Source organism: Tamandua tetradactyla, chromosome 1 (genome assembly GCF_023851605.1).
Source record: "Tamandua tetradactyla isolate mTamTet1 chromosome 1, mTamTet1.pri, whole genome shotgun sequence".
Taxonomy (NCBI): domain Eukaryota; kingdom Metazoa; phylum Chordata; class Mammalia; order Pilosa; family Myrmecophagidae; genus Tamandua; species Tamandua tetradactyla.
The window spans coordinates 8255119-8281165 of NC_135327.1; the positions used below are offsets into that span (position 1 = coordinate 8255119).

At 52.6% G+C, this 26047-nt stretch overlaps 1 protein-coding gene across 2 annotated transcripts in view; it reads right to left on the bottom strand.

Moving 5' to 3' along the window:
* TOX2 (TOX high mobility group box family member 2) overlaps positions 1-24819 on the bottom strand; it is a 151084-nt gene extending 126265 nt beyond the window's left edge. Inside the window, exon 1 of one of the 2 annotated variants that reach the window (XM_077168153.1) lies at positions 24721-24819. In XM_077168153.1, the coding sequence (XP_077024268.1) occupies positions 24721-24819 (99 nt within the window). Of the gene's footprint in view, positions 1-18689; positions 18745-24720 lie in introns of those variants that run through there. The other variant, XM_077168158.1, reaches the window with a different exon arrangement.
* Between the last annotated feature and the right edge of the window lie 1228 nt (positions 24820-26047).

Sequence of the window (26047 nt, forward strand, 5' to 3'; positions counted from 1 at the left end):
TCGAATGCCTGGATGGTCTCACCAAATGAGTTCTCACTTATACTCTGCTGACTCTAGCCCCACTGCCTGGTCTCGTTCCAGCCTCATTTGGTCTGTAGCACCGCCTCAACCAAAAATCAAATAGCTTCTGAGCACTTGTTATCCGCAGAGCACAGTGACACATTCTCATTTTGCTCGGTTGGCCTTGGCCCCTGTTCTATTATTTAACCAGCCCCCAGCCGGGCTCTGACAGCAAAACTATACATCAGACATGGCTGGGGATGTTTGGACGAACTTCAAGCTGACTTCAGCTTTTGCCCAGAAACTGAGAGGAGCAAGAACTGGCTTTTGTCCTGTTTTCTCACCCGACTCCTCCAGTCCTGCATGATCCAATTTCTCTGCAAATGACTCGGCTGCAGGGCAGACCTCAACTGCAGGTTGGGAATGCAGCCACCTTAGGAGGCTATGAAATCTTGAACTGGCTTCTTCCCCATAGCTTGGACCAGTCCAGAGCAGAGGGATGAAACCACACCCTCTGAGTACCTTCCAATGTGCCCAGACACTCACCAGACACTTTGTACCTATCCAACCTCCACAACCAACCAGAGAAGCAAGGGAGCAGGGGCTCAGACCCCGGTTTTTCACATTTGGGATAAGCATTTTAAATTTCTCCATGAAAACAATGAGAGGAATTTCTTTTAGTTCCAATTACCAGTTATTCCAATTCCTTTGAGGACTTACCAAGCCTCTTCCCCCTAAATGAGGAAAGCATAAAGTGAATCTATTTCCCTTTTCACCTGTCTGCTAGGAAGCCCAGAGCCAGATTTCAGCACCTCTGTAGAACTCAGAGCCAATATGTCTGCTCATTTCCCCCTGGAATTTGTTCTATTTTCTATCTTCCTTGGCCCTAATTTTGTTATGAATTATATATACTTTTATATCTTCGCTTGCGTTCTTGTGAATAAAGGACTAAAAATAAACAAGCAACCAACCAAAGTGAGACTGGGAGAAGATAAGTGGGTGTCCCAAGGTCACCCCGCCAACCCCAGCACTCTTTCTACCACCTCACAGTCTCTCTCCTCCCTTCCTCAACCAAAAAGCAGTTTCTGAGTACTTGCTCCCAACCCAGGCTAATGACAAGTCTTGCTGCCTCCACACTAACTTCCCAACAAGTCCATAGCGTAAAATGAACAATAGCATAATAACAATTGCAAAATAAAACATCTATCAGACCTCCTAACAACCTACTTGATAAGTGCAATGATTATCCCCATTTTACAGAGCAGGAAACAGGCATGGGTGGGGGGAGGTAAGTAACCCAACCAGCCATGCAAGGGTGCACTGCTGGGGTCAGAGATGGGATTGAACTAAGCCTGGGGCCTGCCTTCCTCACTCATCACCTCTACGCTGCACTGTCAGCTCAAGCATCGATTACTTCATTTGACAGGACACCGAATTTTCAGAGATGACAGCTTCGACTAAGCTCTATCTGTGACTGTCCAGCACGGGTGAAGCCAGGGGCCCCACAAAGTCCCATCCCCAACATCCAGCTAAAGCAAGACCCAGCTTCTGCGAGGGCACGAGTCCTCCCCTGCGGGAGCCATGCAGAGAGACCACAGTGCAGTCGCACAAGGGCTGGGGGAACTTTCCGGCCATCCGGACCACTCCCCTGTGCTGTCACCACCTCCCTGGACCCCTCTGTGCTGGGGGCAGGCACCACAGGCCAGCTGCCCCACACCAGGAGCTGACAAACATGCTCTTCCCTGCCACACCGGCTTCTGAGCCCAGACTCAGCCAAAGGCAGTGGCGAAACGAATCCAGCGGCGCAAAGACCCAGGTTCAAATCCCAGCTCTGCTACTTACCTAGCTGTGAACCCAGGATAAGGGGCTGAGTTTTTCCATAAAGTGGGGACCTTGCTACCCCACCACCTCACTGGACAGCTATGAGGACTGTGCCAATCCACAGTACCCCAGCCTCTGAGGAGATCTGCCACCATTTGGGCACCTGCCCTGGCAGCATCCAGGCAGCTCTTTCCAGGGCACTGACCAGGAGACGACAAAGGGAAGGGTAGGGAGGTTTGTTCTAACTTATCCCATTCAAGACATGTCTTCTGGGACAGGACTGAAAAATTAAATGAAATAATAAAATGTGAGGTTGAAAAGAAACCCAGAGTCAGGACTGATTTTTCTAGAACTGGGCAGAGAAAAAGATGTCAGGGGGGCCTGGGTCCGTGACAGGCCTGTCCCCTGGCCATGAGCAGCGGCATGGGCTGGCGGCCCACGTGATGCTCCTGGGTTGCCATGGTTTCTGCTCATTCTGGGGGAGACAGCTTCCCTGACATCCGGGCCGCCGATGAGGAGGCATCTGCTGCTCTCCAGGCCCCGCCGAGCACGGCCGCACTCAGGCCAGCCCCTGCACGCACGGGGACAGAGACTCCCAGGCCTGCGGCCCCACACGGCCCCCTCCCCCACCCCGTGAGGACAGGCCCAGTCCCTGCTTTCAGATGAAAGGAATGTAGCTTGGTGCTGGGTGGTCCCTTGCCCAGAGTTTCATGGAGATGTGAGCAAGAGGCAAGGAAGGATTCAAACTCGGATTGGCCTGGTGTGACCCATTTGTCCAACTCTATGCTGGCTCATTTGTGATTGTTACTCACCAGTCCTGGCTCCCAGGGCTCCAAGTTTCTCCAAAATCACACCTCCAGTGCACTTTGAGGGAACTGGGGAAGGCTCCGAGGACAGCAAAAGCCACTCCATGGAGTACCAGGCAGCCCCCAGTCACCCAGGGGAACCCCCCACATCACCCCAGGACACCCCTCCCAGCCTGGCACATGGGCCAGAAATCTGGGTTAGGGATAGGGACCTGAGGGTCGGCTGGTAAGGAGCAGCCCCAGGCATTCCTGCTAAGGGGGCCTACCTCCAGGGTGCCGCCACCTCCCCACTGCTACACCACCCCACCCCCCACCCCCAGATCTGATCACATCATTCTCAGCTCTTAGCTCCAGGATCAGCAGCTAAGCCCCTTAACCCAGTGCCAAGCCTACCTTCCCCACTTATCTCACAGGCTAGACCTCCCAGATCCTATGCCTCTCACCCTCCCTCCTGCCTCCGCGCCCTTCCTCAAGCAGCACCTCTGCCGACACTACCTGCTCCAAAGCTCCACTCCCTCCTCTCCCACAGGGACTCCCGGTGGAAGCCCCAGCCTCTCTCCCCCCAGTGCTGCACAGGGGAAGGCCTGCCCCCGCCGCCCCCGAGACTACAGGATAACTCAGGGGGTATTCAGGGGACATCCGACCAACCAAAAGTTCCTGTCTCGGCCCCAGGTGGCTGACTCTTAAAAGGAAATGGCATCCGAGATTATCAATTAAGTACATCCCTCTATCCTTTAGCAGGGATACCCTTCTCAACATGACAAAGCTACAGCACGTACTGCCCAAAGATCCCTATAGACAGGGAGAAAGGAGAAGGACGAAGGTATAACAGAGAAAATGAGATTTAACAAATGAGTATGGCTATTGAATCACTATATTAATATCCCTTCTAGCCTCCAGTGTTTTGGAGCAGCTAGAAGGAAAACTTTGAGATGGTGGAATGGTAGCCCATGAGAAACTCTGGGATCTGTTCTGTAACTACTTGTTGAAGTGTGCTTTGAAAATATTCTTTTTTCTTTCTTTACTTTGTATGTATGTTATATTCTACAATTAAAAAAAGAGAAAAAAAAGGCAGTGGCACTTCACTTGGCACTCATGTGCTGGATGCCTCCTTCCACAGGGCCTTTGCATGTGCTGGTCTCTCGGTCTGGAATGCTCCCCCTCTACCGTGGAACTCCTCATCTCCCCACAGGACTCAGGGCCCTTCCTGGTCCTCCCTGTTCCCTGGTCTCACGGACTGTACCATAGGGCACCTCATCATCCCACTTGTCAGGCTTACATTATAGGCTTAATTACGTGACTATTTATTAGCCAGACCAGAGGTTGTAGAAACACAAGGACTGGGTCTGTCTTATTTACCAAAGAATCCCCGCTACAGCGGCTGGCACACAGCAGGGGCTCAATAAATGTCTGTTGTCTGAAAGAGCAAGGAGCTGAGGTTGGTTAGAAATATGACCATAAACCGCCCCATTCCTGCGTGCACGCCCTCTGCCACGTCCTGTGCCTCTCATCAAGACCAGTCTGGTTCTTCACGCCTTGAATCCGTGCAGAGGTCTGAGAAGCCCTTGCGCACTGGCGCTTACTCTCTCTTGCTGTGCCCAGGACACTACGAGCTCCAGGTGTACACGCCTGAGTTAGCCTGCTGGAGGATGAGCCAACAATCAGCTCACCCCAGCCGACAGCCTGCCGACTGCCAGATGGTGAGTTCATCCAAGAACATTCAGCTGCCAGGAAATCAGCCAGCTGACCCCAGACACAGGAGAGGGCCCTGCAAACACCAGCCAGTCAGCCCACAGAATCGTGAGATAAACAAGTCCACCAACATTGTGGCAGCTTGTTATGCAGCAATTGGTGACCAATATAGGAGCTGATAGAAAAGCATCTGCCATGATATGCTCACAGCCAAACGTACACGTGTCTGGTCTCTACAACATCAAGCTGAGACAACAAAAAGCCTCTTGGGAGGTGGAATGCAGCTGGGGTTGAGGGCCAGGCCCTGGGTTTGAGCCCTGCTGGCCAATGACTCTTGGCTTGTGCCCGGACAGAGTAAGTAGATGCTTGCTTCAATGCCTGAGTCTGCCTGTCTCTGCAGAGGGAATAAGAATTCCTATGCCAAATCTTCCCAGGTGGGACAGTTTAGGTCTAAACGGGGAACATGTGTGAAAGAGCTTCCACAAAGAAGCGAAATACCCTCAGCACATGCCAAGACATGTGGTGCAGAATAAAGATCCTGACTTCAGAGCCAGATCAGATTCAAGCTCTGCTCTTACAGACTGTGTGACCTTGGGCAAGTTTCTCAACCTCTCTGAGCTTCAGGTGCCACATCATAATATAATGATTCTAATTTATAACTCACAGAGCTGCTGTGAAGGTTAAATAAGATAGCAAATATAAGACACCTAGCACAGCCCCTGGCACGTAGTGGGAATTCAATAAATAGTAGTTCCTCTTCCCTCCGCACCCCCACACTAACCCGGACACACGCTTGGCTGTAACAGTTCCTCTGTGTGGTATCAGCATGTTGCACCAGGTGTCAAACTGTGGCTGTAGCTTACATGACACCCTGCAGGGAAGAGGCTTACACGGAGCATGGGGGAGAAAGCCGGACTTTGCCAGCTCTGACTGGGAGAGAAAATGCAGAGTGAAGATGACTAAATCCTCACCCCAAAGTCTTGACACACCCCAAGCCTGCATGAGTCTTCACCTGGGGTGATACTTTGTGATCGTTCTTCCATTCACCTCCAGGACACCACCACCCTGTGTGAGGGTGGGAACACAAGCAGGGCAGCGGGAAGGGGGCATGGCAAGATGCCAAGATCCCGTAGACAGGAGTATGATTCCAAGGCCACGTCAGAACCGCAGCCTGTCCTGCCCCACAAAGCACCTACAGCAAAGCAGACCCTCCCTCCCAAATACTCCAAATGCCCAGAAGGTGATCAAACCGCAGGGTCCTAGATGGGCTCCCTACCCTGAGCATGAAGAAGTTTGGATCTGGGAAAGGTAGACAGTGGGGGCAAAATGGCTCAGAGTGGAGTGGGGGGAAGGGAGCCCCCAAAACAGAGAGACACAGTGGTAGATGAGTCCGCTGCACACCCCACACCTGCCCCCAGCCCTCCACAGCTCCCCACCCCAGGATGCAAACTCCAGAGCCTGGCATTCAGCGCCGTGCACAACCCCCAGATTTTGCCTCCTCTTCTGAACCAGCATCCAGCCAGGTCTGCTGGAGCTCGCCAAGCTGCCATGTCACCCCTGTGACCACAGCCCCAGCTGTCACGGTGTGGGCCACAGGAAGAGAATGGGTGCTTCTGGCAAAGGGCTTGGGATCCAGCTGCCAAGTCATTTCAGTGCGCCAGCCTCTGCACCTTGCCTGCCCACTGGGGATGGCTTCTACTTCAAGGGTTGTCGTGAAGATTCAGTAAGATAACAAATGAAATATCCATGCTGGTACCAAGCACTTATCAATGCTAAATAAAGCCTGCTCCCTGCCTCCTCTTCTAAATGTCACCACCCTACCCTTCATGGAGGTCCTGCCTAAACGCCCCCTTATTCCAGGAAGCCCTCCCTGGACACTATGGCTTCAGGGATGTGTGTGTGTGTGTGTGCGCGCACGCTCACTCTTTCCCTCTCTCTCTTCCTTTGGCCTCTAAAGTAAGAGCTGCTTCTCCTGTACAGACCTCCACCTTGGCCCCTGGGCTCCATTCCAGCCCAAGGACAAGGACCAACCACACCTAAAACCTCTGTGTGGCTTCAGCACAAACTGTGCCCAGAGAGGAGAAGCAGCTTACCCAAGGTCACACAGCAGGGTACAAAGAAGAACCCAAGAGTCCTGCCTCCCAACCCACACTCCTCAAGGCCAATCTCAGGCAAAGGCCCTGTGTCTCCAATTCTCTCAGGCTGTAGTGGGTGCTGTTGAGGGCCCACCCAGATCCCCCTTTCGGACTGGTGTACCCATCCCCCCGGTGGCTATCAGGGCTGATGCCTGCTTAGACAAAGACCTGTCCTTGGCTGATAGGACCAAAGGCGCAGGTGTTCTGGCACCTTGTCCCCACCCGTCCCCCAGGCAGCCATGACGGATGACTGGCTGACAAGGGGGGGCAGTGCAAAGGCTATTCCAGCCCCGGACTGAAGATGGGCCAACTCCCCAGAACCATTCATGCTGCTGAGCTCCCGCAGGTCCAGGCCCAGGCAGGTCCCGGCTAAGCCCACAGCCCTGCCCGGCTCCTCTCCCCACCCAACAGCAGCCCCCACTAAATGTCTTTCACAAGAACCCTCCTCTCAAACTCTGCTTCTAGGGATCAACAGACCTTGCTTCTCTAACAGGGGTCCTCCGACCAGCAGCTCATCACCTGGAGCTTGACAAAAAGGCAAGCCCTCGGGCCCCACCCCAAACCTGGATCAGATCAGTATTTTAACACAACCCCCAAGTGACTGACAAGCACACTAAAGTTTGAGAAGTGCTGGCTTCAGGTAGGTAGTTTCCAGCCAGCTGGGGATCAGCCGACTAAGGACAGGGTTCCCCCAAACCTTGTGGCCATCATACAGCCAATGGGGATGTCACCCTGCCCTGCCTGCAGGTTGTGGCCATCAGCCAGCATTTGCGACACCGACCAAGCCCGACCTCCAGCACCGACCAAGCCCGACCTCCAGCACGGGCTCTGCATGGCCCTTTGGCACTGGCTGAGCGTGAGTCCCGACATTAACAAAGTGCAAGCTTCGTGTCCTTCTGGTTTGCATTCCAATCCTACACATCTCACCGGGGTCACAAGAATTCTGTTTCTTTTTGGATGTCACAGGAACTGATTCTGGCATTTGCATTAGTGGAGTAAAGCCTCTGTCTCTGCCTCCTTGAAAGGACCCCACCCAGAGCATGAGGGAAAGTTCCTCAAGTGCACCCCTGGGGAACGTGCCAGAAAGAGGAGTGCGTGCGATTCTCCAGGGCCTGGGAGCAGTGGGCAGGGGGCCAGGGCCCACGATGCCTCCACTCTGGAGGAAGAAGCCCCTGGCCAGGACCGGTAGAGAGCACAGCAATCCCTCCAAGCCCCCCCACCCCCACCCCCACCCAAGGTGTGCACCCCTCAGGGCCCCGCCAAGGGGATGTCCATGACCTTTGCAAAACTAAATGCAATAACCAAGACCTATGTGCCAAGCGGACCCCAGGGCCAGCCCCGGGAGCCCATAATCCATACGAGTGTTTGGACAGGAGGCACCCTGCAAAGCTCCGTCAACTCTGCCTGTCGCCTGGGGAGCGAAGCGCTTCACCTTTTGTTAATCACCCTAATTCATTTTTTATTACTAACTCTCCTGTTTTCTATTTGCCATCTGATTGAAGATATTACCAAAGACATTTAAACAGCCTCAGACCGTGCCACAACGGCAAACATAACTCTTTTTATTGAAATCTGCATTAATATACATATAATTCCCTGATCACAAAGACCTCATGGTCCACATGATAGACCCTAAATGAAGGCAGATTTGGCAAGAGGCATATGCACCACTGAAGCTTCTTGGCAGATAACAAGTTGTGCCAGGAGAGTGTGATCAAATGGGCAGCTTCACGTGCTGCCAGGGGACGCGGACGACGCTTCTGGAAAATGGCACGGCAGTGAGTCAATATCCATAAAAATGCTCACTCCTTGGGTCCCAGGAATCCTACTGCAGCCACAGCCAACAACTGGCTGCTCTGCTCGATGCGCCCTCCGCCATACCCTGCATCTACCCCATCCCCAAATCTCTGACATTCACCTCCCTAAAAATCTCCCATACCCATTCACTTCTCTCCATTCCCACCCCACCATGGCCCTGGCCAGAGGCACCCAACGGAACTTTCTGCAATGATGTAGATACTCCACGCCTGCACGCTTCAACAGGGGCCACCCATGGCTAAAGACACCCTGAAATGTAGCTAGTGTGACTGAGAAACTGAATTTTATTTTATTTTAAAAGGACATGGCCACACGTGGCCAGCAGTTACCGTACTGGACAGTGCAGTCCCAGCCATTAAAAATTCTCTCCCGAATCATAGTAGCAACCTCCCAACTGTTCTGCAGCCACTCTTGCCCCCGTCCAAGGTTCCCCTCCACAAAACAGCCACAATGATTTCTTCCAAATGCAGAACACTCCCACAACTCCCCACTGCCCTTGAGACAAAGCCCAAGCTCCTGAGGGCGGCCTTCAAAGACCCTGTCTCCGAGAAGCAGAGAGCAGCCGCTCCCAGGGAACCCACAGGGCTGTGCGTGCTGGGATGGGCAAGAATGGTGTCACTGAAGAGAGCAGCAAAGGCCTCTGGGAGGAGGCAGCATTTGAGCTAAAACTTACAAGACACGCGGGAGTTTACCAAGATGGTGAGGCATGACCAAACCAGAGGTACAGCTCTGTTCCAGGCTCTGGGAGACACATCCATGAGCAAACAGCAAAGCTCCCTCCCCTGGAAAAGTTGATGCTCTAGGGTGTGTGTACGCAGGGGAGCTGGGGGTCAAGGGACATACACAATAAACAATGTGAATAGGTAAATTATATTGTGGTGGAAGGAAAAAGAAAGAGACCTGTAAGGAGCTGCTGGTGGACTGGGGGTGGGTAGAGCAGCTTACAACACTGAATGTTTAGAAAGGAAAGAGCCAAAGCAAGCACTGTTTTACGCTGTTCTTGCATGCTGGGAGAGTAAGCAGGTGATTTCCCCTCCATCTCATAAAGTCGTGGCAGCGAACACAGTCCTCGTAATTTATACAGTTGAATAAAAAGAGAGGGGAGCTCAATTCAGGAGAGAAGTCACCGGAATCCAAGGCCCTCCCCAAAAGTCCAGCTTGTTTCACAGAAATGTTCCCACGGGCTGGGGTGAGATTTCCTTATCTCCCAAGGCCAGGCCGACAGATACCCCAGCCCAAGCTACTGGGAGTGATGCCTCCCTCAACAAGGCAAGGTCACCCCCCACAGGGAGAGGGGGAATGGACAAAACAGGGGCAGAGGTCTGCCCACCTTTGTCCCAGAGAGGCAGGCTTTGATTAAACAGCTGTAAGGATGAGGACTGATGACTCACGTTTCAACTTTCTTCCTTGGGCTCAGCTGGAGGTGAAGGCGGGATGTTGCTGCAACTGGAATTCACAGTTATCAACACTCGCAGGCCCCAGACACTTCCACATATTTAATCCTCCCAGCAACAAGGTACAAACAAGGCAAGTGGGGCCCAGAGAGGGCGAGTTATCTTGGATTCTCCTTGGCAGCACAGTCACGGCCTGCATTCTGGGGGCCATCTTTGGAAAATACAACAGGCCAGAGCCATTCATTGTTTCTTTCAGCAATGTTTTATTGAGCACCTACTACATACCAGAGACCACACTAGGTACTGGGGATTCAACAAAACAAACACAGTCCCAATGAAACAAACACTTATTGTCCTAAAAAAAAAGGAAAGAGACAATCAAGTAACTTCAAGATATATCATGTCATGAAAAAAAACACTTGAAGCTAAGACAGCAAATAACAGGGTGTAATTGCATAGATTAGGGGAGGCGAGTCTTTGAGAAGGTGAGGATAAAGGTGAGCACTGAAGAGTGAACAGGAGCCAGCCATCTAAAGGACGAAGGGAACAGCATTCCAGGCGCAGGAATATGCAAAGCCCTTCAGGCAAGAAAGAACACAGTGGGTCTGGGAAACAGCACAAAGGCCACGGAAGCTGGAATGGAGACACTGAGGGTTTAGGCTAGCTTTGTTCATCAATGCGTCCCTGGTTTACAGCCTGGTGATGCCTGGTAGGGTGGTGACAGTGAGGCTGAAAAGGCAGGCTGGGGCCAAATCACATCAGGACTTATGGGCCGAGAAGGGAGTCTGAGGTTATTCTGAGGGAGGTCACTGGAAAGTCCCAAACAGAGGCCCGAGAGGACGTGATTGAGCCTGGTAAGAGCCCACCAAGCTGCAATGGGGGATCTTTAAACAGTTTTGAGCAAAGAAGGAACAAGATGAGATTGATACATTGGAAAGGGTTCTTTAATAGTCACAACTGGCCCATCGTTTTTAGCTCACCCTGACGTGTGCCTCTGGGACACTGCATAGTCAAATGAGGCAGCTCCCTCTCAGAAAGCAAGACAAAGCAGCAAACGACAGGACGTGTTGACAAGCATCAGAAAGAACACGACTGTCGACAGATGGAAAATTGTCCCAGAGAATGCCTTCACAGTGTCGTGGCTTATGGTTAATGTCGAGCCATTAGGAAAACACAATTATGTGCTTCGCTGGTACTGTAAGACAGAACCCAGGACAGCGTGGAAACAATTAGTGCTCCATCCAAAACAGAGGTGAAGCAAGGAACAAAAGAACTGGGGGAAGTGCTTGCTCTGCACAGGTGGCTAGCCAGGCCCCATAGTACTTTTCTTTTTTCTCCTTGTCTCATTTAAAATCAAAGCCTGGCTTTTTAGGCATTCGATGTGGGATTTAAAAAGGCAATTAAAATTAACTACCCCAGGGCCCTAAACATCATTATTTCCTCAATTAATCTCATACTCAAGTAAGCATTATTAATCCCATTTTGTAGATGAGGAAACTGAGGCTCAGATATTAAGTAGCTTTCAAATGTCTCTGCTCCTCACTCCAGCCTCATCTCCTGACACTTGTGCTGGTCTGAAAGCATTATGTACCCGAGAAAAGCCATGTTTTAATTCCGATTCAATTTTGTGGGGACAGCACTTTCTTTTAATTCTGATTCAATACCATAGGGTGGAAACTTTTGATTAGATCATCTCCACGGAGATGTGGCACACTCAAGTGCGGGTGGGACCCTTTGATTAGATGGAGCTGTGACGCCACCCATTCCAGGTGGGTCTTGATTACTTTACTGGAGTCCTTTAAAAGAGGAAACATTTTGGAGAGAGCTTAGAATTGACAGAGAGAGAGAGCTGACAGAAAACCTCAGAGCAGAGCAGAGCTGACACAGATGCTGACAGTTGGAAAACAGAGACACGGATGTTTGGAGATACTTGGAGCCCAGCAGACTTCGCCATGAGATGGTAAGCCAGCCAGAACCTGGATAGAGCCAAGGGAAGCTTAGAGGTGAAAGCCAGCCCTGGAGAAGCAAAGTGAGGAACCCCCACAGGAACAGAGGCTGAAAGCAACAGAGCCCAGGAGTGAGGGACCAGCAGATGCCAGTCATGTGACTACCCAGCTGACAGAGGTGTTCCTGACCCATCAGCCACCCCTGAATTAAGGTATCTTTCCCTAGGTGCCTTAGTATGAATATTTTTATGGGGTTAGAACCGTAAACTCGTAACTTATTAAATTCCCTTTATAAAAGCCATTCCATTTATGGTATATTGCATCCCGACAGCTTTTACAAACTAAAACAACACACATCCCCTCCTACCTTTGCACATGCTGTTCCTTCCATCTTGGATGCTTTTCCCTACTTGCTTTACTTGGTCAACTCCTACTCACCTTCAAGCACAGATCAGGTGTCACCTCCTCTGAGAAGCCTCTGTGACCATCCACACCCCATCCTGTGAGTCTCCTTCCCAAAAGCACAGTCTTCTGTGCTACTTCTACCTCCCGCTTACAAGGCACATTTTAAATGGTCTATTTTGCCTGTTTTTTTAGTAAGACTGTGGCTCCTCACGGCAAGGACCATGTCCTGCCCACCTCTTCATGCAGGCACCGGCGAATGCCCCTTGGGAGGGAGGAGAGGAAGGAAGGAAAGAAGGAAGGAGAGAAGGATGGAAGGAAGAAAGGAAGGATTGAATCAACTCTTAGTAAATGGCAAAGCGAGGCTTTGCTTCCAGGCTGGTATGACCCCAAAGCTTATCTCTTGGCCACAGTGTTCGTGTGTCTTCTACACAGATCCAATCAGAAAAGGACCACAAGTGTGAAAAATACTATAAAACATACTGCAGGCATCAATCTTCCCTCCAAAATAAGATGCAGGAATGCACCAACTCAAAGGATAATGGGTGTGGGTAAAGTGCTAGCCAAACCATTTCCCCTTTCGGAAGAGAATCTCGCCTTTGCTAAGGGTCTAGCATATTCCCCTGGACACCCAGCGAAGGCAGGATGCCAACCATGCAACCAGGCGACGCTGCTCACAGTAAAACTGAACCCTGACTGGTAAAGTGCCTCTGGGCCGGGAGGAGCTACAAATGTGTTATCAATATCTGATAAAGAGGCCATGCCCTGGGTTTCCCTGAGCCAGTAACTCCTGTTACTGTCGTGTCCCTTGCAGGGACCGTAGAGGTTAAGCTGATGGAATTGCTACCAGGAACAGGGCTCCTGCCGGGAGGAAGGCTTCTAGGCCAGGCAGGGTCTCATCCTTTGTACCTGACTACAGTTGGGGCTGGAGGGCAGCAGGGGCAGAGGGAAAGCTGCCGGACATCCCAGTGGACCACTGCAGAGATGGCTGGCACCGCCCTGGGGCAGGTGGTGGTTCCTGCCCAGGTCCTTGGAGGAGACAGGTGCCAAGTACCGCCCGCATCAGTTCTGTGGGCCTCAATGTTTACTCGAAGCCCTTGCAATGAACCCATTCTGAACTGAAAAGCTCCTTAGACTCTGTAATTCATAAAAGAGATGAAAACCTAGGATGGACCCGACAGGACCTGTTCTATGGAGGCCCAGGTGGCCTGAATAGTGCTTCAGCACACATCTGAGACACAAGCACTCAGAGAGGCTGAGTGAAAGGTCCAAAGTTGCACAGCCTCTACTAAGTCAGAATATGAACCCAGGCCCTTCCATCCAACTCAGAGACACATTTGACCCCACCAACTGGTACGGCATAAAACTTAACCTACATTCCAGGTGGAAGTGTAGAACAGGGGGTGGGGAGGGGTGGTGAAAGGGGCCTCCTTAAATACCGTGGGGAGCATACAATTGGTGAATAGTAAATATTTGCAGAACAAATGAGCAACTTAAGGTCCTGGGTCAATCTTCCACTTTACAAAGTTCCGTTCAGGTCAAAACAGCCCAGTGGAAGAATAAAAGTGCAAGCATCACATTGACACTGGCTTGTACTACCCAGGGTCAGATGTTTCCAACAAGTTCCTGATTTTTTTCTGCAAATAATGTGAAGGTATTCTATTAGCAAATGATGATTGAAGCTGAAAAACAAGGGCAGGAGGCCCAGCTGTGAACCCCTGGCTCCCCAAGAAGAGCCAACGCATCAGTGATAAAAACCCATCCCCTGCAGGGGCAGGGGGCAGGGGCAGGGGGCAGGGGGCAGGGGGCGGGGGCAGGGGGCAGGGGGTGGGGGCAGGGGGTGGGGGCAGGGGGTGGGGGCAGGGGGTGGGGGCAGGGGGCAGGGGGCAAGGGGCGGGGGCAGGGGGCAGGGCAGGGGGCAGGGGGTAGGGGGTGGGGGCAGGGGGCAGGGCAGGGGAGTTCCACCTGGCATGGCAGAGGCTGCAGGAGCCAGGAGCAGAGAGAACCAGGTCTGAGTCCCAATTCTGCCACCAGCTTCCCGGCGGCCTCTTGTTACTTGATCTATTTGGATTTCAGTTTTCTCGCCTACAAAAGGAGGACATGTGTGCCTAGCGTTGTTCTTATGAAGACTTAACGAGATGATCTGAGTGAAGGAGCCTAAGATATCAGAGACACTCAGTAAATAATTTATGCTTATTTCTACCCAATTTTCACCATAAATACAAGATCCAAAAATAAAAATCAGTGAGAGATGACATTTTGTTCAAGATGGATAACAGAGCACACACTTATTTTTTTCTACCTCTCTTCTCTTCTAAATCCCAATGGAATGACAAAAAAAAAATTATTATGTGCCATATATACATACATACATATAGTCATAATTCATATATGCATATGTGAAAATGGAATAAATCCATAAGAACCCTAGAAAACATGAAAGGGCTGGGAATTAGAAACACTTGAAGATTGCCGGAAGGTTCAAACTCAAAGAGAGAGACTGACAACGAAACCTGTCCACACCAAGGAACCAGCGCATCAACACAGGACCTTTGGAAGAGTTATTTTCCTAACTGAACCCCAGAAGCCCAGAGAGAGGCGGCATGGGCTGGGAGCCCTGGGCAGTAACTCAACCCCAGTAAAACACCAACAGTCTGTCCAAAGCCCTCAGAGAAGCCAATTGGTGGTTTAGATCCCAGGACAAAGCCAGGGAAAAGAATTCTCCAAAATAAGAGGACTGCCTCAGAGACTTCCTCCAGTTGGAACAAGGCAGGGAAAAAAAAGTATTCTAGTGCCCAAAGGTGACTGCCAGCCTACATGGCAGAGATGCCCCGCCTGGAGTGAGTTGGTCCCATACAGTAATAAAAACACCCCAGCTGCAAGTCCCCACCCCCAGAACACCCCCAGGGCTTTTCAAAGCATATCTACATAGCCTTCCCCCACAACCGTGGCTTTCAGAGGTGTTGAAAACTCTCACAACTACAGATCAGTTGATCTAGACTCTCGTTTATAAACATAAATGTCAACCCAGAAGCATCAGGCATTTTGTAGAAAAATCAGCATAACAGAGAGGCCTAAGAGTGAACAGAAGAGCTAATCACCAAGAAACAGAGTTAATGCCAGAAACAAAAGATAACATCGTTAAAAATGTAATTATCATCATCAAAAAGATTTAAGATATTCCCATATCCTTTAAAGAAAAAAGGCTACTATAAGATTAATCAAGAAATAAATGCAGAATTCTAACAAGGGAAAAAGTTATTACCAGAAATAAAATAAACGTACGAGAAGTGTTGAACTGAAGGACTGACATGCCAGGAAGTTTATCCACCGAAACTCTCTTCAGCGGATTGAGTGTGGCGCGGGGGAAGGGAGCGAGGGGAAGCGCGACTCTACTTCTTCCCTTTAGTCTAAGGTATTTCTGTAGGTTTTACAAAGAACAAAATCAATTTAAAAATAAAAAAAAAAGAACTGAGGGATTCAGGAGCAAGTGGGGAAACGATAGAAAAGAAGAGAACAGGGGAAGCCAATGCACAAGACTTGCCTTAACTTCCCATACCATGACCCACCCATTTGCCTCTGGGCTTCCTGGGAGCTCAGAGTGGGTGCAGAGAACAGCAAAGCCACAGAGAGGAATGGTCCCTGTGCTGGTCTGAAAGGCTGGATGTCCCCTAGAAAAGCCCTGTTTTAATCTAAATCTAAATCCCATTGAATAATCCCTATTCAATACTGTATGTTTGAACACATACAGTATTGAACACATACATACACAGAAAAGCCCTGTTTTAATCTAAATTCCATTGAATAATCTCTATTCAATACCGTATGTATGTTACAATACTGTAATCAGATCATCTCCCTGGGGATGTGATTTAATCAAGACCGGTCGTTAAGCTGGATTAGGTGACGACATGTCTCCATCCATCAGGTGGGTCTTGATTGGTTTACTGGAATCCTATAAAAGAGGAAACATTTTGGAGAATGGGAGATTCAGAGAGAGCAGAGAATGCTGCAGCATCACAAAGCAGAGAGTCCATCAGCCAGCGACCTTTGGAAATGAAGAAGGAAAATGCCTTCTGGGGAGCTTCACGAAACAGGAAGCCAGGAGAGAAAGCTAGCAGATGACGCCGTGTTCGCCATGAGCCTTTCCAGATGAGAGAGAAACTCTGACCGTGTTCGCCATGTGCCTTCTTGGATGAGAGAGAAACCCTGAACTTCATTAGCCTTCTTGAACCAAGGTATCTTTCCCTGGAGGCCTCAGATTGGACATTTCTATAGACTTGTTTTAATTGGGACATTTTCTTGGCCTTAGAACTGTAAACCAGCAACTTATTAAATTCCCCTTTTAAAAGCCATTTCATTTCTGGTATATTGCGTTCCGACAGCTGGCAAATGAGAACAGTCACTGAGGCAGGGGCAGGGCAAACAGCTTCAGGCTGAAGAACCCAACAGGATTCCAGCCTAAAGTCATAGCCCCTGCAAGGAGTTGACTCTCTTAGGCACAGCCCAGAAGCTCCTCAGAAATCACTCTGGAGTCCTCTCTACCACACAGGATGGTGGGTGAGATCTCAGAGCAGGAACTCTGGAATCTATAAGAGAATCTCCTTGGGTCCCAGAAAATCCCCTTCATTATAATAATGAAGCAATCCCGCATCTCCCAGAGAAGGCCCCTCTCACTCACAACTTTTCCTGAGATGGAGAAGAGTCTCCAGCAAGTGACTCAAATGCTAAAATCATCAACATGCCAGCCTCTGCTTCCTGGAACCAAGAGAAAGGTGAGTCTGGGCCTTCCCGGAGAGGACACTGTGGTGCTCCCCCAAATCTTCCATGCACTCACCCCACAACTGCTGGGAAGATCAGTTCTCAGCCCACAGCTCTGCCCGCGCTGGGCACGGCTCTGCCATACGGCAGGAAGGCCTGCTGCCAAGGACTGCGTGGTGCTGGATTTGAGGGCATGGCTGCCCCCCTGCCTCTATTTGGGACTAGGAAGAGCCACTTCAGCTCCAGAGCTCCCTGTGGGATTGGCTTTCATTAGTAACCAAATTATGGACCAGCTTTTCCCTTTGCCCACTCATGCTCCTCACTCCCTTACAAAAAAAAAATCCTTCTGCATACAACTCTCCATCTTAGAGCCTGTTTCCAGAAATTCAATGTAAGACTCTCCCTAAAGTGAAGAAAGTGAAGGCAACTCTCTTCATGACATATGGGAAAGACGAGTCTCAGGGATACACCAGACTGTAAGCACCGGGTTAGGGATAGATCCCTCTATCCTAGAGCAGGGTTGGAAAATATTCCCATGCAATAGTCTAGGGCAAAAGAGCAGTTTTGACCAGAAGCAGCAGCAGCAGCATCAACTTGTAAAAACACAAATTATCAACCCCTTCCCAGACCTACTCAATTAAGAAACCCTGGGAGTGGAGCCCAGCTATCCTGAGTTAACCTGCTCTCCAGGTGATGTGATGCACACTAACATCTGAGACCCAGAGCATCCCTGCCTACCTGCAAAGTCAAACCTAATCATTCAACTTTCCGAGCAGCAGAAGACCAAGTGGCAGTGACTGAGGACGCTCTGAACCCAACTAGGGGAAAACATTTCACACTCCAAGTCCTATAGAGCCCACCTGGCATTTCCTGTTGGCCTCTGCCACGTGAACCCTTCCCACACCCCTGGCACTATTACTTCCCCCCCAGACAATTATATATTTAATTATTAATCTGCATTTTGAGCCATTATCTTACAAATCCACGCAGCCTTTTCACACAGTAAATAAAGGATTTCTGTTGAGTCACCGAGCCTTCAGGGCAAGGCTGAGCACCCAGCGCCTAGCACACAGTAGGCATTCAATCAAAACCAGTCGACTATCCGAGAAACGCAGCAGTTAAACAGGTAATAAATTATTGAAAACCCACAACCGTGTTGCTCATTATAGCTGGGACCAGAAATCGCAAGTGTCGGTAGCAAGTTTAAGCCCGGGGTAATTGATGGAAATGTATCATCCCATGTTACATCCTTTCACTACGATGCAAAACTACAATTTAACACGACTCATTAAGTTAATAATTACTTACCACATGTTTTTATTGCTGCTCCCAAACCACACTGAAAAAAAAAATCAGCCTGTAGGTTCTGTCCATGTAAACAAGATGACTGTCAACCACAGAGAGACACAGGACAGAATAAAAGGCTGAACAAGAAGCATGAATCTTAAAGCTCTGTCCCTCATCAATACCGTCTTCTAGTTCACCTGGACCACACTTTCTAGATTGCTGGTTCTCAGGCAGGGGCGGCTTTGTCCCCCAGGGGACATCTGGCAGTGTTAGAAGACATTTCTGGCTGTTAGGGACATCCACCCTGGCAGGGACTTATCCCAAATGTTACTAATGCTAAGGGCACAGATTGCAGGGCATCCCCACACCTGTCACGTTCACCTGAGCTCAGGGACCCCGAGCGCGGGAGGCATCACTGGCCCCTCGTGGGGAAGGGGCGTCCGCGCTGGGGCCACCGAGCCCTGCACACGAGGTCGCCAGCCGGAGCCAGCGCACGGACGGCGCAGCCCGGGTCGGGGCCGGTTTTTCTCTGCCCCTAAGAGGCATGTTCTCTCTCACACCGACCCCGGGAGGGAACGGAGAGACGCCGAGGCAATGAGCAGCTCCCTGGACCGCGCAGCTACCGACCTCCCCAAACCAGGGGCCAGGAAAACCAGGTCCAGAGACCGTGGCGCGGAAACGCCCGACGTCAGGAAAGCAGGCCCCGCCCCGCGCAGGTGGCGGGCGGGCGACAGTCCTCCTCCTGCAGCCGCGGGTGAAAAGCAGGCTCCGCTCACACGTCAGCTTTCAGTTGTGCTGCGCTTGGTGAGCGGAAATGAAAGCAGCACTTCAGCTGGTGCCACGTGCTGGACAAGCCTGAGCTCTCACCCTTAGGGCGACCCCCACCCCCCACTCCCCCTGAAGGCGCCCAGGTACCCACGGGGCAGAGGGAGTGACTCGGGCCCAGCCTGCAGGGATGCTAAAGGCACCGTTCAAACCCAGGTCTGCCGGGTTCCAGGATCCAGGCTGCCTCCACTCCTGAGACCAGCCCTGGGACCCGGGTAAGCCAACTTACCAACCTGAAGGAATCGCACAGGGCCAGTGGCTGTGCTGCAGGGGGATTCCTGGGAAGAGGCTGCGGAGTGGGACCCTTTTCTGCTTGCACAAACTCTGAGCTGCGCTTCCCTGCTTCCGAGCTGCTCTGCAAACTGGGCCCTGTCCTCTGGGCCCACTCAGAGAAGCTCCTCTAGAAATGACAGGTCAGCCACAAGACTCGCGGCCCCTGCCCTGGGAATACAAAAGTAGACACACGCACAGCGCTTCCTGCTCTCTGAAGCATATGCAGGACCAGCCCCTCATAAAGCGTCATCCTCATCCCTCCCGAGTGCACCTTCTCCTACAGTTATAAAGGATGTTCATTATAAAGGATGTCTCGTTATACTTCCACACCCCACTACGCTGAAGGTGACTTTGCTTTCCCTATGCAAAGAGGGGAACAGAGGCCCAGAGAGAGTATGCCCAAGGCCACCCAGCAGGCCAGGGCAGCAGTGCTAGGTCTGGGCTACTGCTCCCAACGCGTGAGAGATACAAAAGCAAGGTCCTGGAGGCCCAGAACAAGGGAGGGATCCTTTTAGATGGAAAGTAATGAATAGCTTCCTAACAGAGAGGCAGGCATCCTGCCAGAATTCCCTGGGACCAGCCATCTCAGCTCACAGTCCCCCCACCCTACCCCACCCCACCCCACCCCCGGCCCAGGGCTCCTTCCACGGATGCACTCACAGCCACCTTTGCACCTGCAGAAAGAAGCCATGGGTGCATCAGGCATGCTGAGCGGGTTCACCTATCTCACATCTGCGTAAGGCAGGAAGAGCTCTCCCAACTTTGTGGCTATTGGTCAAGAGGAGGTTCCAGTCATTCGTTAGCCAAATTCTGGCTAGATTGCCAGCCTGGCCCAGAATACTGTGCCCAGGTCTCGCCGGGTGGAGAGTTCAATCACTCACCCACCGGCACATATTCACTGGGCAATTATAGGTCAGGCACGGTGCCAGGTGCTGGGTATGCTTCCTGCCTGCTGCGAGACCACAAAAGCCATTACACAAACAACCAAACTGCTGCTACTCAAAGTGTGGCCCCCAGATCAGCAGCATCACCTGAGAGCTTATTAGACAGGAAAATTCCCAAGGCCCCAGCCCAGACCTACTGACTCAGAATCTCTGGGAGTTGGACTCAGGAATGTGACTTAAAAGCTTGCCAGATGATTCTTAATGTGTACGAACGTTCGAGAAGCACCAGTCTAGACCACACATCTCCCCCTACCTTCCTACTAAACCTGCAAACAACTTCCAGGCCTTGTGCCCCACCCCAACCCTCTCTCCTCCTCTATTTTTCTCCATAGTTGTATTGCCGGCAATCATAATACAATATATTTACCCACATATTTGGGACTTCCCCCAATTTGTCTCTTTTTTCCACCATTGCAGAATCGGTTGCCTAGCACAGTACCTGGCACAGAAGTGCTCAATAAATATTTGTTGATTGAATGACAGATGGCAGAACATGCCATGTCCCGTGCAGAATCAGTTCTTGGGGGAGCCTAGAAAAAGAGAAATGGCTGATGGCCACCACTGCATGGAAAAGGTGGGACCCAGCAGTGGGGTGCTTGGATCAGGGATGAAGGGTGCTTGGAACCCAAAGATGCTAAGCCCCTTCCTGGAACAGGTGCCAGATGACTGATACTGTTGTTGTAGAATTCGTAGCTGGTATGTTCCAAGAACTGTATTAGCCTACGTTATCTCCCTCAGCCCTCCCGAACCTTAGAGGTAGGCAATGCTGTCCTAAGTCCACACAAGAGAACACTGAGTCTCAGAGATATTAATTAACCCCATCCACAAAAAGACTTGTATAAGAATATTCACAAAAGCTTGAGTCAGAATCACCCCAACCTGGAAACAAATCAAAATGCCCATTAACAGGTGAATGGATAAACCAATTGTGCTACATTCTTTCAAAGGCATATTATTTAGAAGTAAAAAGGAACAAACAACAGATACACACAACACGGATGAACCTCAAAAGCATGTTAAGCAAAACAAGACATGCACAAAAATATACATGCTGCATATGAATTTCTAGAAACTTAAACATACTTAATGTACTTAATAGAACTTAAATAAGCATTGGCAATGGAAACTAGATAAGTAGTTGCCTCTGGAGGTGGGGATAGGGAGTGGTGCCTGGAAAAGGGCAAGAGGGAACTTTCTGGAAATGTTCTATACCTGGACTGGGATGGAAATTACACAGGTGTTTGTACTTGTTAAAACTCATGGAACTACACATTAAAATCGGTACTTATTGTATGTAAAGCACACCTCAATAAAAGAAATAAGTTAAAAATCATTTGCCCTAAGTCACAAAGTCATAAACAGAATTTGAACCCAGTTTGCACTAGTCTGCTGTGGATCCTGAGGGTGGGCTGAACTAAGTACTCCCAGCCTGCTAAAATGCCTTGCTAAAATCTTGATGGAAAGAATTCAACTCTGACCCCAGGAAGGATGTCCCAGTCTTCCAACCCCCAAACCACAGCAGAGACATGGGGAGGCCAGAGGAGTGTGGACTTGGGAGTCAAGAAACCTGGGTGCAGGCCACAGCTCTGTTCTTCACTTGCTATGAAACCTGTGAATGGATACTTCATGACTCAGTTTCCTTCTGTGTAGCAAGGAAGATGAAGGGGATCAATGGATCCTGGGGGTCACAGGGCCGCAAGCCCCTATGCTCACTAAGCACTGTTATTATGTTAAATAAATAATGTGTCTGCCTTATATCTGCTAAGTTATTTTTCACATGCATGCGAATGTTATTGTGATTAATAAAATACAAATCTATGTTAAAGCCAAAATGAAACTGGAGCAGTTTTTTGTCACTGTGCATTTTCTCAAACAAAAGATACCAAAAGAACAACCACTGCCCATGACTTTGGTTGAAAGAGGCAGGGAATCTCTGTGCAGTGGATCGCCAAGGGGCCAGTCGCCAAGGGGACGGTCGCCAAGAGGACGGTCGCCAAGGGCTCTTCCAGGTCAATTGCCCCATGGCTGTCCAGCATCCCTTGGACAAATGCTTGCCCTTATGTTTCTCAGGCCTGAGTCGTCGTGGGGACAGTCTCCTGTCTGGACTCCAGGGACTGAGCCCCCAGTGTGTAGGCTGCCACCCGGTTGTGCAGTCCAGACTGCAGGCTCCACGTGTGGTCACTGCGACACCTTGGTTCTCAGTTTCCCCTCCAGCACTGATAGCAACCAGCTATAAGGGTACAGTCTGGGCATCACCCTCCTTGCCCGTCCCCCCACCGGTTTCTGGAGCTAGAGAAGAGAAGCTCCTGCTCACAGCAGCCCCCCTCCATTAAAGATCATGGCCTACTTGGGGTCTGCTATGAACAGGCCTTTCACCCACCCTTAGCTGAGCAGAGTGGCCTCCCACTCCTCACCCTGCCATAAGCCCAAGGATTGAGAAGCAGGTGTCACAACAAAGTGAAAGGTCAGACCTTCCTTTCACCTATCCAGGTGGCCAAGAGGGACCCCTCCACCCCCGGGGCACCCCCAGCTCTGGGCCAGGGAGGAGGGTCGTAAAGCACAGACAGAAACCAGAAACACTGGCTTCTCATTCCCTGCACGATTCCCTCCCTGCCAGGTTTTCACAGTTAGTTCTCCTGCTGAGTCAGAGGTTTATGGAACATAAGAGTAAAGCAGGGGCCTCTCTGCATCCCGCCTCCCAAAAGCCTGGCTGTGGGACAGCCCTACCCAGCACGGTTTACAGAAGCGTCACCCCAAAGGGAGCACTCCAGGCTAAGCCCCCACCCACTCAGAGTTTGAGGCACCGGTCCCCAGTACCCACCCACGCTTCCAAACTAGAGGCTGGATGCTTGCCAACTTCATATTTTAAGAAAATAACAAAGCCAAGGGCAGAGGTAGACCAGCTGCCCCCACACCCAACCGCCCTCTCCTCCCTGAAAACTCCACTTGCTACTTTTAATCAATTTTCCCTCCATCAGACTTGCAGCGGCCAACCTTCTCTAGCGGACAGCACCTCCTCCTCGGGCTTCTAACCCTGCGGGTCACGGACAAAAGATAATCACCTCCACCCGCCTCGAGGCCGCACTCGCTGCCCCCACCCATCACCCATCCCCGCCCCCGCCCCAGGCCCTCGCGGCCCCACACGAGCTGCAGGGGGCCTTGCCCAGCAACCCCGGAAGCCGCTCCCCAGGGACTCTGCTCCAAGCACGCGGGGTGGGGGGTGGAGGGGAGGGTCGCGGGTCCAGCCGCCGACGCGTACTCACCACGCAGCACCGCGGGACCCGCGCGGCTGCGCCGGGGACGCGGGGAGCCCCACGCGCGCCGTTCAATCCGGGCTCCGAGTGACGAAAAGCGGCGCTCGGCTCCGGCGGGCCCGGGACAGACGCACTGACCAGCGGACGCACAGACGGTCTGGCTTCCTAACTAAGTTTGAAAGTTCTCTCCCCCGCGAGGGAAGAGGATACCGAGGGCACAGCTGCACCTAACCATCTGCGGCTGGGCCCGGCGCGGGGACCGGATGCCTCTGGTCCCGGGTTGGAGGCACGCGAGCTTCCATCACCCGAGGAACCTGGACGCAGCGCGGCAGGGGCCCGGCTGGGACTGGTGGATGGGGGCAGCGATCTCGGGAAAAATGGGGGGGGGGGGGCACCCCTCACTGCATCTGAGACCGGGAGGGACGCCGGCTCGCCGTCCCCGGGAGAGGACAGGCCTCTCACTCAATTGGCCGTTGCGGGCTCCGAATCCAAGGCCCCGCGGGCAGGGCCGGCCAATTACTAAACGGCCCAAATAGCGCCGCCCGAGGAGTGTAAACCCGACGCGCGAGTGTGGACGACCGAGGTGTGGGGGCGGGGGAGGCTGCGGCGGTCCCTGGGTGTGACCGCGTGGGACCGCGCGGCCGTCAGGGCCACTGGTGTGTTTGAGACTCACAGTCCGGGGAGGGTGGGGGGGGTGCTGTATGTGTCCTTGTGAGTGCGAGCGGTGTGACTGTTGGAGCGACTTCTTTGTGTGCCTGTCCCCCGTTGTGCCTGCGTGTGACAGCAGATGGGAGCACGTTACGGTGTGCATGTCATCGTAGTGTGTGTGAATGAGTGACTTATATGTGGAGGTGTGACTGCGTGTGGGCGAGGGGTTTGGCATTGTGTACGAATGAGTGTCAGGGTGACTTGTGCGGGACGGTGAGACAGTGAGAGTAGCAGCAGGCTGTGTGTGTGTGGCTGTGGGTGTGCGTGCGTGTGTGCCAATGGGCCCCTGTGTGCCAGCTCGGGGACGAACATGAGGCTGTCAGGGGGACGTGGTGAGTGGCTGTCGCCGTGGCATCGTGTGGGAGACCGTCGAGGTGACTTCTGCCTTGACCGGAACTCGGGGTGTGAGTGGAACCGCGAGGGTGTCGGTGCGAATGGCACGCGCCCGTCGACGGGGCTGCCGTGGTGCTTGTCCCCGCGCGCTGGCACGGCCGGCGTCGCCCCGCGTGTGCCTCCGACAGTGCCCGCGTCCCGGGCCGCGGGGAGACCCCCGACCCGCGCTGCAGCCCGCGACGCTCGGACCCCCCGGCGCCCCGGGTCCGAAGGCGCGGCCGGGCCCCCGGCCACCCGCGCCCCCCGCCGGCCCCAGCCTACCTTGCCGCCGTGGTAATAATCCAGGTGCGCCAGGCCGGCCGGCTCGGCCCCGGGCCGCGCGCCCACCGCGGGCGCCGAGGGGTACAGGCGGACGTCCATGGCGGGCGCGGCGGCGGCGGCGGCGGCTCCCGCGGGCAGTGCCTGGGCGGGCGGCGGGTGGGAGCCAGTGTGCGAGGGGGTGTGCGAACGCGGGGGGCGGGCGGGGGGCGGCGCCGGGCGGAGCGCCCCGCCCGCGCCCCGCCCCCGCCCCGCCCGCGCGCGCTATTGTTCCGGCCTCCGGCGCCGCCGAGGGCCCGGGGCCGCGGCTCAGGCAGGGAGGTCCCTTCGCTCGGCTGGGCCGCGACCAGGTCGCTCGCCTGGCCTTCCGCCCCCGGGGGTTTGCGAAGGCTGCGCGCCTGTCCGGGAGGCCCTGTCTCCTCTCGCCTTTTGCCACCAGCGGGGAGGGGAGGGAGAAGCCCGTACGATACCCCTCCGCAGAAGTGGGACACTCCCCACCCTAAATACTTGGGGAGGGGCTGATCTCCGCGCGGCGTGAGAGGGAGGGCGCGGGAGTGTCCCAGGAACTCTTGCGGAGGTGGATGCTGCCTTACCTGGGGGAGTCAGGGGCCAGCGGCCGAGGTTGATCTTAGGATGCCCATCCCTGATTCCGAGACACCGCGGGAGGGGCCCCCAGGGGATAGGCGCGCTTAAATCCTCATTGTACTTATGGGGAAACTGAGGCAAAGTTGTGCGTCATCAGTAATGGCGCGCCAGGTGGATGGGCTCCACTGTCCCCAAAAGATCCAGGACTGAAACCTCTGGGAAAAGACAGATGAACCCCACCTCCTTCCCAGGGGGGTTGGGACCTAGAAATGGCCTGGAACCAAGAAGCTCAGAGGAAGGGTGCAAAATCCCACCCCACTGCCCCTAGGGTTTCTGGTAGTGCTGGTTTCCTGGAATGAGGACTGCGGTGGTGAAACACTGTTCCCTCCTCTAAAAAAGTTTTAAAGTCTGCAAACCACTCATGCCACCTGCTCGCCTATAGCCTGTTGCTAGCTTTTCATCCAAGCATCTCTTAGACCAGCAGTCTCCACTCCCTCACCTCTCCCACTGACTGCTCCCACCACTGCCCTCTGGCTCCTGGCTGTCCTCACACCACTGATGCCTGCCTAGGAAAGGCCAGGAAGCAGAATGGGAATTCTCAGCCTGATGGCTGAGGACACAGGGTGCTGTTTGGAGGAAAGGAGGTGAACTTTTGCCCACTCAGGAGCCAGGCTGGAACGGAGCTCCCAAATGCTCCTTTGATTTATTGGTCCTGGCCTGGAGATAGGACCACCATTTCTGGCCA